General features: G+C 45.0%; 1 protein-coding gene across 3 annotated transcripts in view; it reads right to left on the reverse strand.

Annotated features, from left to right (window-relative positions):
* Nucleotides 1–12,609, reverse strand: part of nrp2a (neuropilin 2a) — a 58,487-nt gene that overhangs the window by 16,783 nt on the left and 29,095 nt on the right. For all 3 annotated transcript variants that reach the window (XM_083937612.1, XM_083937611.1, XM_083937613.1), the window contains exons 7-11: nt 11,924–12,079; nt 4,468–4,612; nt 2,379–2,554; nt 1,690–1,869; nt 1,452–1,596 (exon numbers count right to left, since the gene is read on the reverse strand). In XM_083937612.1, the coding sequence (XP_083793738.1) occupies nt 1,452–1,596; nt 1,690–1,869; nt 2,379–2,554; nt 4,468–4,612; nt 11,924–12,079 (802 nt within the window). The remainder of the gene's footprint in view (nt 1–1,451; nt 1,597–1,689; nt 1,870–2,378; nt 2,555–4,467; nt 4,613–11,923; nt 12,080–12,609) is intronic.

Below are 12,609 nucleotides of genomic sequence, written 5' to 3' on the forward strand. Positions count from 1 at the left end.
TGACAGTGACACAAAGAGCGTATAAGAGCAGTCAAACTGTGAAAACCCTGTCATCACTTTACAGTGAGCGCTACCATATTTACTGAGGTGCAGATGGAGCCAGAAAGCCAATGTGAAGCTGAGACGCCTGAGATTGACATTACAGGGGTGTGTGTGTGTGAGCAAGTGCATGTGTGCGCTTCAATACAGTGCTCCTGAGACTGAAATGATCCTCCCTGGAAAAGGGGAGAGATGATATATATATATTTTTTTACAGATCAGTCTCTAAAATTTCCTTTTGGTGAGCTCATACATTTTTCATTTTTGGAGCATGTATACTAGAAAAAAAGCTGTGTGTGCATAAATGGGTGTGGGGGGACACAGAAGGAGTCAAGACCGACAGCAGTGAGCATGGAAAAGAGGTGCGAGTGACAGAGGAGGAGAGGAAAGGAGAGGAGGCTAAAAAAAAGAACAAAAACATCGCCGGACCCACGCACTGGGCCTCAGGGTGGGAAAAGAAAGAACCGCAACCATGTGTAGGAACGGAGTGAGAGAGACCTTATTCTGCCTCACTGTGCTAGCTGCTGCTTTTTTACACTAAGTAGGATTTGGGGTAAAAAAAAAATCATAGAAATTCAAAAGAGGGCTTAACTGACAACAGAACAGAGAGAAGAGAATAGTTTGAGTGCGAGGGGATGTGAATCATTTACAGGATGTCAGCAGTTCACTGTTCCTGCTGAGTTTTGGAGGCTGTGAACAATGTGTGACCCTCAACGGCGCTTTTCTGCGACACATTTCCCTTGAAAAACTCCACGCCAGCTCATAAAAATCACCCCTCTGCAAAAAAAGTGCCCATCCTTGACCCTGGGGTTCTTTTTTCTGTGGTTCCTGGGGCTGTTTGATCATTCGGTTTCCATCCTTGTTTCTGTTCCTTGTGTATAAGTGTTGAGTATGTTGTGTTGTACGGTCCAACTCTCCTGTTCAGGCAAAGAGGGAGCAGTAAATAGCCAGAGTGTGTGTGTGTGCGGGTGCCGGTGAATGTGTGTGTGTGTGTGTGTGTGTAACCTCACATCTGGATAACAGACCACGCTGGAAAGTGAACAAACCGACGCTCTCTCTGTATCTCTTTGGGGACGCATTCCTCTAAACTGAACCCTGTCCACTCCCCGCTGATGCGAACACTTGTTGGAACTAACTCATATTTTTTCCAGGTAAAAACAATCTCACATCCCAATCACAACCTTTTACTGTGGCGTGTCTTTTCACCTCTGGCACACTCTAATGACTCTCATGCATATCTTATGTGAGCCTCACTTTTTTCGGATGAGCCGCCGTTCTTGAGGTCCATTCATCTCTACATAGATCAGTTCATTACAGCGCCGGGTGAATAATTCAGCCTGCAGTAGTGTAGGCAGCAAATTCCTATTTATACAATGATTCCCATTCATATAAGCCACAGCAGAGTGTCCTACCTGGAAGGTCACAGCCCAGTATCTCCACTCTCATCCCGATTCCTGCTGGAGACCACCTCTCTGGATATAGCCTGATGTACTGGGAAACTATCTCCTCGAAATGACGCAGCTCTGGGGTGTCGTAGTGTGTGTTCCCCTCAAAAATCTGTCCAAAACACACATACAAATGTCATCTCGATTGGGAGGTTGTTTGCAAACGTAAAAACATAATTGCCCCATCTATCTGTCTCTCACCCACCTTGGGTAGGCTGGTCTTGCTGTCCATGATGAAATTCCACTCTTTTCCATTCAGGCTGTGTGCCACTTTGTACTTCCTGACAAATGCCCGGTTATCTGTGGTCGCCCCACTTCCTGCGTCTCCTCCCCTCGCTCCCTGGGTGATCACTCCGCGCACCGTCTTAGGCACACCGAGGTCCACCTGTGGAGATAAGACAACACATGGTAATGTTTTATTGCAGCTGTGCTTCTTGTTTCAGCCTGCTTGCCTCTGGCGGCTCGAGTGAAATTATGTGGAAGCCAGAATTTACAGTAAAGGTACTACTTGTTGCATGTATAAACATGACATTTTCACAGTGGAAGTAACAGCAATTACCCTGAACAAATGACACAACAAACAGGCTGTTGATTGTTTTTGCCTTGCATATTTAGCACTAAACATGACCCCATAACACATAAGATAAAATGCACTATAATTACCAGTGGGTAAATTTATTTTTGGGGATCCACAGAGAAATGCACGCAGCCTGTATTCAGAAACCGTGACTTTAAAATGAGCCGTGAGGACTTATGTACTAACTCACAACTAAGCTATGTATAGGTACAAAGTGCTGCTACAGTGCCGTTACAGTCATTCCCCATTTGCAGAGACGGTGCTTGAATGTTCACATAATCATTCAAACAATAAAAGCATTTGAAACCCTCTCGTACCTGGAGCCACTCCTCTCCAGCCAGAGGCTGTGAGGGGGCGGGGAACCAGCCGGAGCGACTGGCCACCAGACGGGCGGTCCCGGGGTTAAACACCATATCCCTACTTGACGACACTGAAATCTGGGCATCTGGGAGCAGGCCGGACAGCAGGCCCTGCAGGTCTGAGCACGGAGCATCTGGAGTGGAAAGCGGAGAGGGCAGAGATAACTTTAACCTTCACCTCAGGGGGGGTTGGATGGAGAAGTTTCAGCGATGACCTAACATACACTCTACACTGCTACACATATTCCCACCTGGGAGCTGTTAAGCTTCACCACAGGATTGCACTACTGGCCACTGAGCATTAAGAGTGTAGACTGGAGCAACTAAGAGAGGGTGAGGTGAGAGAGTGTGGAGTAAGGGGAGGAAAAGAGACGTGTAGCGCAGCACTATTGCTTCAATATGCATTTAGACTGCCATTAGTGCGGTAAAAGCATATGTTAACATCCCTACTTTGCATTCATGCATTTCATGTCTCTCACAAACATTTTAAATATTCTATTGTAGCTTTATATTGTCTACAATAGCTTGTCTTTTCACTGTGCTGCACCCATTTTATGTACAGTCACTGACTGAGGGAAAGTTCCACGTACATGCAAAAGCACTTGGAAATGAAACTCATTCCGATATGGATGAGCGAGTAGCATTGAAAGTAACTTGCTGAGGGAGTATGTGAGAGGGAGAAATGAGGATTAGGGGGATAAGAGGAGGTATAATACGAGGAGTCGGGAGGCAGAGCGGAAAGAGTGGAAAAAAAGCAAGAGAAAGGGAGTCGGTGCTGAGGATGACGGCTCGGGGATTCTGGGAAAAGAGCAAGATGTTGGGAGATGAGACTCCTACAGAGGCAAACAGTGGGAGAGGGAAGGATTGAGAGAGGAAGAGCGGGAGACTGGGGGTAGACAGAGCTTGAGGAAGAGACACGGAGGAAGCGAGAGAAAGGGCAGGGGGAAGGGAGATGGGGAGATGTTAGTTGTGCTGACGGTTTAAGAGAACACAGATCAAAGTTTCATGCTGTTATGTCACTGCAAACGCAGGAGATGTAAATAATGAATAAAAGGCACAGGAAGTGTATGTGTGTGTGTGTGTGTGTGTGTGTGTGTGTGTGTGTGTGTGTTAGTGCGTGGGTGGTGTCTGTGTACATTTCAAAGGGTGCGCCTGCTTTTGAGGTCATATGCTATATTAAGAACTGTGTGTGTGAACTGTGTGTGTGTGTGTGTGTGTGTGGATGTACCTGTACTGTAAGAGCTAATAGTTATTTCAATAGCAGCTGTTGAGGCTGAAGCGAATCACAGTTTCTGATGTAAGAGTGAACGGGGAGCTATGAATGATTGATCAGTACTCATTTCTCAGTACAGAGGAGTTCGCAGAGCAAAGAGGACACATCAAAAAAAGAATCCAAGGCCGTGAGAGGGAAAAGAGACGTCGCTGAGGGAGACGGAGAAAGAAAGAGAAAAGAAGTGGGAGAAGCGTTGAGATGGGGAAATGACACTGGGAGGAAAAGTAGAGTGAAAGTTTCCTTTAATTAGCCTGAGGCGTGCCGTGTTTGAAATATAGTGGGGGGGTGGGGGGTGGGAAAGAGTCTACGTACACATGTGAGTGTGAGTGAGTGTGTGCCAATGAGGGTGTGTGTTTATGGTTTTGGAGGTATTTTTTGAATTATTCAACAATCTTTTTTCAAGCTAATTAGATTTGGTGTTCTTTCATGGCAAGACGACAGAAATGGCAGGCCTCTGAGCACAACATTAATGGTTCGAATCCCAAAATATTTCCTATCAGTGCAGTAGAGAACTGCTGTTGCTTCAGCAGTATGACTCTGGAAAAGTCAGCTTCCTTCAGGCAAAATAACACACACACACACACACACACACACACACACACACACACACACACACACACACACACACACACACACACACACACACACACACACACACACACACACACACACACACACACACACACACACACACACACACACACACACACACACACACACACACACACACACACACACACACACACACACACACACACACACACACACACACACCTGTAATCTGGCATCCGTAGAGCTCAAAGCGCAGGGCGATGCCGTTCCTCCAGGTCTGTGGTCGGATACGAACAAACCGGGCCAGAACTGGCTGCGGGACCCGGTTCAGAACCACCTCAGCTGGGTCTGTGTTTGCGTGGAAAATCTGGCAACACAAACAGAAGACAAGCAAGGGTTACTATCAGAAGGAGATGTGCTGCTCATACGCTCTCACACGCACACAAACACACACAACCTCTTCCTCTACACCCACCCACAGCGCACAGTTTCGCTTGGCTACACACACACACACACACACAGTGGCAGGCCGGACAAAGCAGAGACAACCCAAACATGGATCTAATGTCACCAGCCCAGCTGTCGATGTGTTTTGGGGTCAAAGGTTCGGTGCTGGGAGGCTGGGAAAGCCCGACGATGGATGAGGGTTTCTCTCTCTCTCACACACACTCACACACACACACACACACACACACTGCTCACTCATATACCAACTGCCTCCATGCTGGTGGCGGTAGGAAGCTGCGGGAGACATGACTTGACACGACCAAACATGATTGGCCGTCAGACACAGGAAGTCTGTCCAGGTGGGCAGGATGGGAATGAAATGAACTTCCCAAAGCATCAACATTCACTTCTTCTCTACCAACACTCCCTTCCTTCCACTTGCTCTTAGGCGGCGGGGTGTGGCAGCAGGGGTCGGAGGTGAATGTAACCAGGGTGGTCAGGTTACTTCCTGTTTTGGGTAGAAAAGCATCCCATGATGCTTGAGGGCGTTGGATAGGGACATTCAATGACTCAAGTCTTTCATGTTTTCATTTTTGTGTCATACACATTTTCCAAAACCACACCTCCTTCTTTGTAATTATAAATAGCTTCCTCGTACTAAACTTAAGGAAAAATTCATCCCCACCAGAATACCTTAAATGAGAATAACATCTTATATTAAACCATTATGGAGTCCAATGTCTGAGAGATATTTATCAATGTGCTTTAAAAAGACTTCATATAATATGTGGTGTACCACATGGATATATTCTAGGACCGCAATTATTTATTATTTACATTAAGGATTTTTTATTAGCTTGTAATTTTTCATTTTGTTTGCTGATTTTTCTACACATTCTGATAAATAATACTCCACCAGCCCGGTCTGTCCTTCTGAGCACCTGCATCTCAAAACCTCCATTTCCCCCTCACGTTTGTTCTTCAAAAACCGTACAGTTCATATCTCTGCACACATCCTCTGTCGCCACCATTGCCTTTCTTCCTCTTGTTGGTGGCTACAAACTGGAACTACACACAAAAGCACAGGAAACCACAAAGAACCCACAAACACACACACACACACACACACACACACACACACACACACACACACACACACACACACACACACACACACACACACACACACACACACACACACACACACACACACACACACACACACACACACACACACACACACACACACACACACACACACACACACACACACACACACACACACACACACACACACACACACACACAGATAAGCAGAGGAAGTGTCTTTTAACTGACTGAGTGACTGTTAAGTGTCGTTCACTCTATCTGTCTGTGGTCGACCGGGTCGGCTGATAGGAGAAGCTGCTGTGAACTGACAGATATTCGCAAACCACACTGGCTAACACCACAGCCGCTACGCACAATGGAAAGATGGAACGACAAGTGCTACAAGCAGCTGAATTAGAGATTAAAGGCATCATTTCTTAAAAAAAAGATACCAACATTACTTTAATCCCAGCACAGCATGATCAAACCAAAGCCCGCTCCCTTCGCCTAAAAATTTGATTCTCTCTTGTTCTGATAATGTTGTTTTTCATTATAACTGATAAACAGTGTCAGTTAGAGTTTAAAAATAATACTGTGCCATATTGGTGTAAAATTACCTATTTGTAAAGTTCCTTGTCTGGTCCGTGCCTCCAAGAAAAATTATATGATATTCAAGAAATTCCATAACCAGTGCGAATATGAGAGATATGATTTCAAAATCCAACTCGAGGGGGTTTTATTTGATTTTGGGCATGGCCTGATTTAATCAAATGCAGCTGACACTGGTAATACAAAGCAGTGTGAGTGTTTGAACAGATAAGCGGGTCTATCGCTGTTGTATCTGCTGCTGGATTGAGGATAGACAGCCGTTATGTTTACCTAAGAGGCCAAACGGTGGATGTGGGCTCTTATGGGGGTTATGTAAACACCCACGCATGCTCACACAAAGACGAGCGTATGATGGAGGGTTTGCCTCGCATACAACTGATCCATCTTTACCGCTCCCAGATATTCTGTCTGTGAAACAAAGAGCAGCATGGAGGGAAAGACAGAGAGGACAGGAAAAACAAGAAGATGACTGCAGGGAGGAAGAGAGTCCTCAAAAGGATAGTTAAAAACAGATGAAGAGATGGCTGGAGGTGGTTGAGAGAGAGGGGTTGAATGGAGGGCAGCAGAAATAACTCGATGAGGAATATGAACAGAGGAATTTGGGAGAGGAGGCAGGGAGTGGTGGTGAGTAGGAACAACAGACAGATTCATCACTGAAACAGGAAATACAACATCCAAGTACTTATCGCTTAATTACATTCAATTCTATGGAATTTCCCGCAGCTGAAATGAATTACTCCCCTCAGACTATTACACTCAATGTAAATATTGTTAACAGAAGTTTTAACTTTGGCTTATAAAAAGATAAATGAGTCGCAAAAAAGTTCAGTTTCAAAAGCATTAAAGTTCAGAAATGTAAAATAATAGTCTACTACAACTTCCCAGAAATATCCAACGATCCAATCGCTGGAGATGCCCGTCATAAACTTAAAGGCCATTAGCCGGTGCATTACAATATTACCCGCCGCTTTCCTTTGTTTTCATCTTTGGATAAAAGCAGAGGATATGGCCAACATTACCGACATAAAGAGAACATTTGGTTCAATAAGAATCAGCTCTCCAGAGGCTTTCTTCATTTCTGTTTTGGATGTGAGAGGAGAGAGAGCAAACTTATCAAAAGGAGAACAACAAACAAAGAGAAGTTGTCAGTCAGCTTCTTCTCCCACTTCCTCCCATCTATTGTCAGGACACCTGAGAGGTCGCTCGTTTGACCCCTGACCCGTTACTTCCAAGATTAAAGGTTAACGGCCCGAGGAAGCAGATGGTTGCTCATTGACCAACTTATAGATGACCGTGGTTACTTTTTAACTCAAAATGTGACATGAATTGAAATGTGTGTTTGTATTTGTGGATGGGCAGAGGTGCCAGTCTGCTGTCTGGAATACCTCTGTAATCTGCCCGACAACCGCCGTGTTTTTGTCTATGTGAGCCTCGCCTGTCACGTGACAGTGTCGGCAAGGTGAGGCTGAATAATTAACGTTGTCATGTTGTGTCTCCCGGTGGTAGGAGAGTCATTAAAATATAACTAAGTCCTACACACACACACACGTGGCGGCCAGTCTCGTTTGTGTGGACATTGGCGGGACACAGGCACCGTGGGTATTTAACTATTGATGACCCCTCTGGAGAACGAGGTCACCGTGAAAGGCGTGTGCTCTAAAGATCTCTGGACCAGGAAATAGAGTAAAATAAAAAGAAGCCATCTAAAACAGACGAAGTGTCTTAGCGCGAAGGGAATTTGTCCTGGAAAATGAGGTGTGGATAGATGTATAAATCATAGCGTGATTCATCTACCATCTCTCTCTTTCTCTCTCTCTATTCTGTGTTTTTGGCACATGTCTCCTTCCTCTGCCAGTGTTTTCCTTCAAGCTGATGGCACCACAGGGAGACGCGGCGGGCTCTGCGCAAGACATTATTCGTTTTCCCGGACGCTTTCTCATCTCCTGTTGTTCCCTGGATCCCAGTCTCTTTCTCTGTCCATTACACTCGTCATCCCTGTCTTCTTGCTCTACTTATTCCCTCTGCCTCTTCCTTTCTTTCTAGCCATTACCCCTCCCCTCCCCTCCATCTTTGCACCAGACGTTCTCCCCCCCCCTCGTTCTCGGTATGAAGATGTTGACAGTAGGAACTGGTTCCAGCTGGCCGCTCTCCACAACTGCCTCTAAAAGGAGCTAGCGGTGTGTGCTAAGGTTGAAGCAGTGATCCTTACACATTGTCATACACCACCTTATGTCACTGTCCCATTTTACACCAGTGTGTGTGACCAGCTTTTCCTGCAAGCGTGTGTGTCTGAGGTTAATGCAGAATCGTCTAAGTATTATTTATGTCTTAGCTTGAAGAATGAGTAAGAAAGAAAGAAAGTGTGTGTCTGTTTGAGGGTGTGTGACACAGTGTGATGGAGGAGCAGGCTGAAATGCTATGTGGGCGTTTTCCCTCTCCCTGGTTACTTTGTGTACGTGTGTGTGTGTGTGTGTGTGTGTGTGTGTGTGTGTGTGTGTGTGTGTGTGTGTGTGTGTGTGTGTGTGTGTGTGTGTGTGTCAGATTTAGCACAGCCATACAAGGCTTTCAGTAGCACAATGCTTGGTTAGCGCTGGGGCTGATGGGATTTTCCTCACAGACGGATGACAGTGTGTGTCTTCCGTGTTAATTTGTTTGGGTTTGTGTGTCTTTGGTGCTGCTACAAAATAAATCATTGTGTATTTGTATCTAAGTGTGTGTGTGTGTGTGTGTGTGTGTGTGTGTGTGTGTGTGTGTGTGTGTGTGTGTGTGAGAGAGAGAGATATGCAATTCCTGAGTGTGCATGTGTCTCATCAAGTAATGAGTTGCATATGTGAGTAGTGTGATTTAGAATTAACAAGTCACATGGGTGTCAAAGAGAAAATGTGTTGGCGTGCAGAAAATGACACGAAAAAAAAGAATCCAACACACATGCAGAAAGTCTGCTTGCTGGTGTGACTGAGGTGATTGCAATCTGCAGAGCTGCTGCTTTTCTCTTACAACTTTCATTTCTTTACAAAAAGAATCATCTCCCACAATGCCTTTCCTTTTTCAGCTTTCCTGCCACCGCCTCTCTTTCTGTCACATAATCTTTATTGACATTGAATCATTCATTCTTACAGCAAATAAGGACACAAATCTTGAGAACAAATGGTGATGCGCTCTCCCCAAATAACAAACACGGCGAGGCAAGAAGTGCCAAGCCAATCCTTTTTATTCGTGGGTGATTCATATCCGTTGCACGGACGCACTGGCTCAATCTTCCACAAACACCAATGACACACACGTGCACGCGCACTCTTCCAAAGCCACATTAGCTTCGAGCTTTACTGTTAAATGACAATTAGAAGAACCAAATCCCAGTCATTACAGGACCCCCTGACGAGAATTCAGTTTCAACCACTTAAGGGCTCTTTGGGGGGCTTAGGACGGGCTAACTGGGAGTTTATACGACAAGACTAGTGGATTAGCAGTCACGGAAGACTCAACCACAGCCCACGGGTGCCAGAGGAGAACCTGGCTGACGGGAAGACTGAGGAGTACAGTGAACTCTTAGGAAGTCAGATCATGACTGCAAATTGTGTGTGATAAGCTAAAAGTGTTATTCCTGAATCCATCCGTCACTGTCTGTGGTCGGCAGAAATACAAAGAGAAAAGTTTAAACCGATGTTATTTGAGATCTCTGTATTACACGTGAGAGGATGCACGATAAATCCACGTGGACTTCAAGAGCCCTATCACGCATGGAGGAAACATAGCTGTCATCTTCTCTTTATGATCATCACAAACACATGCTATACTTAATCATATATACATTTTATAAAGATAGTGTAATGTAACAGTAGTAAAAGTACGTTTGATTCATGGCTTCAGCATGATTTTGAGGCGCATTCACAACAACTCTCAGCTCACAATGTGTCTGCTATCTTTTATTGATCTTTCATTTTCATGAAAACCAATTTTCAAATTTTCAAAGTGACCACTCACACGAGCAACATCTCTCCCAAATGCACGTTGATGCATCTGTCTGAACGTCTGAACGTCAGACAGATTAGTGGACTCAGATTACACGGCGCAGACAGGCAGGCACACATACGCGTATGCGCACACACGCACAGATCTCCCTCCAGACAGGGAGATCAGCCAGAGGTTATTTAAAGGGGGGTCTATGGATTTCGTATATATGCGTGTGTAGAAGGTGTGTGTGTGTGTGTGTGTGTGTGTGTGTGTGTGTGTGTGTGTGTCGGGGGTTCTAATAAATTGCACAGATGTTGACTTTTTAAGTCAAATCTCAATAATCTCCACATCAAATACCCCCTACTGGCCCCACCCAAACCAATCACCGGCACACACAGAAGGGGGCCCCCAGTCTGTGTGGGTAAGTGAGTGTGGATTAAGCCTCCATACATCCAACCCCCACCATTGCAACTCTCTATGTTCCTCTTTGCAATCCACAGTGACCTTAACCCAGATGTGAGGGACAGGGTTCTAATCCCCTGGAGACGGGCTTACTGTAGACGACAACAACAACAACAACAACAACAACCTGCACAGTACAGTATATACATTCATACACAAACCTGTGTATGCAGTGGTGGAAAAAGTAGATCAGTTCTTGAAGTAAAAGTACTAATACACTAATGGAAGAATTCAAAATCTATAAGTATTATGCAGAATGGCTCCTTTCAAAGTGTTATTTTTTATATCTAATAATATATTATACTGTTGGTATTACTAACAAATACATGTGTGTTTTTATTCAACCTTTATTCAACCATTCATTCATTGACATGAAGAATTAAAATTTTAGTGTAATAGCTTGTGAGAGTGGAGCCAATGTTCAGATGCTTCTGGGTATACAGTATAAATAGTATAATAGTGCATCATATAATTAATGCATATAATATGTATTTATAAGCAATTATAAGTCAAGGAGTAAAAAGTACAGTATTTCCTTGTGATGTATGAATTAGAAGTATTAAGTAGCAAAACGTGGATTTACTCAAGTTAAGTACCTCAAACCTGTACTATAGTACAGTACTTGAGTAAACGTTCCTCCACTGTGTGCAAGAATCCAACCATCACACCTTACACACAAATCGCTAAACACCAACAGTTCCAGGAAATTATCTTACTTACTCCGTCCACACCTGGTATGACTCCACTACCCAGGTGTGTGTATGTGTGTGCGTGTGTGTGTGAGAGATGATGAATAGCAAGTCCAGATAAGGGCACATGGAGGACTCCATTGTTCTTGTTTGTCAGCTTCCCCTCCTCTCTCTGTCTCTATCTCTTCCTCCCTCCCCATTCCCTCTATCTCTACCTCATGACTTGGGTCATGACTCAAGTTCACAAACAATCCTAGAAGGCGAACGGCTCGTTCAGGAATTTTCCATGCATTGATTTGGCTCTCAGATCCCACAACAGCCTCGGTTGTTTGAGGACATATCAGAATGCAGGTATTAAAGTTAGAGAAAGGGGGCCTTGTAACTGAAAGTTCATGTCCTCTTTACTTAACTCCTGTGCTCGTTCCTACCTTGTGGTTCTTGCCGTGCCGGTAGACCATCCAGTCCTCGCCGTTGGTGCTGACCTCCAGTTTGAAGGTAGTGACGTAGTAGGACTTCTGCGTCTCCTTGGAAACGGCCCCCTGTGTGGCGATGCCCGTCAAAACCTTCAGGAAGTGGAGGTCGACCTGGAAAAAAAAGGTTGCAATGAAGAAATAATTAAAACTCTTTAAAAGTGAGTAGAACAGATGAGGAAAGTGTGAAAACAGATTGAAGATTGCTGTCTGGATTTATGGTGCTCAGGGCCGATGTAGATAACAGAGAGAGACCAGCTGCTGTGTCTATCTGTCACACAGACAGCAGGGGATGGACACCGACTGTGGCCTACTACTGCGGGAGCTCAGCTGGTGTGTGTGTGTGTGTGTATCTTTGCATTGGCGTGTGTAAGGGGAGGAAGGCTGGAGGCAAAGATCAATGGCGTGGTGTTCGGATGCATTCCTGGAGAGCACCTTCATCAATCACGGGCTTCTCGCTGCTCTTCACGCCGCTTGTGTATGTGTATGTGTGTGTGTTTGAATGCATACGCGTGGACTAGTGTGTGTTTGAGACAGGAAAGATTGAGAGCGCTGTAGCCCTTCCTTATCATCAGTGCACAGTTCCTCCATTTCCTTTGAGCGTGTGTGTCGTGCACTGTATGCATCTTCTCCTCTATACTGGT

Source organism: Echiichthys vipera (genome assembly GCF_963691815.1).
Source record: "Echiichthys vipera genome assembly, chromosome: 23".
Taxonomy (NCBI): Eukaryota; Metazoa; Chordata; class Actinopteri; order Perciformes; family Trachinidae; genus Echiichthys; species Echiichthys vipera.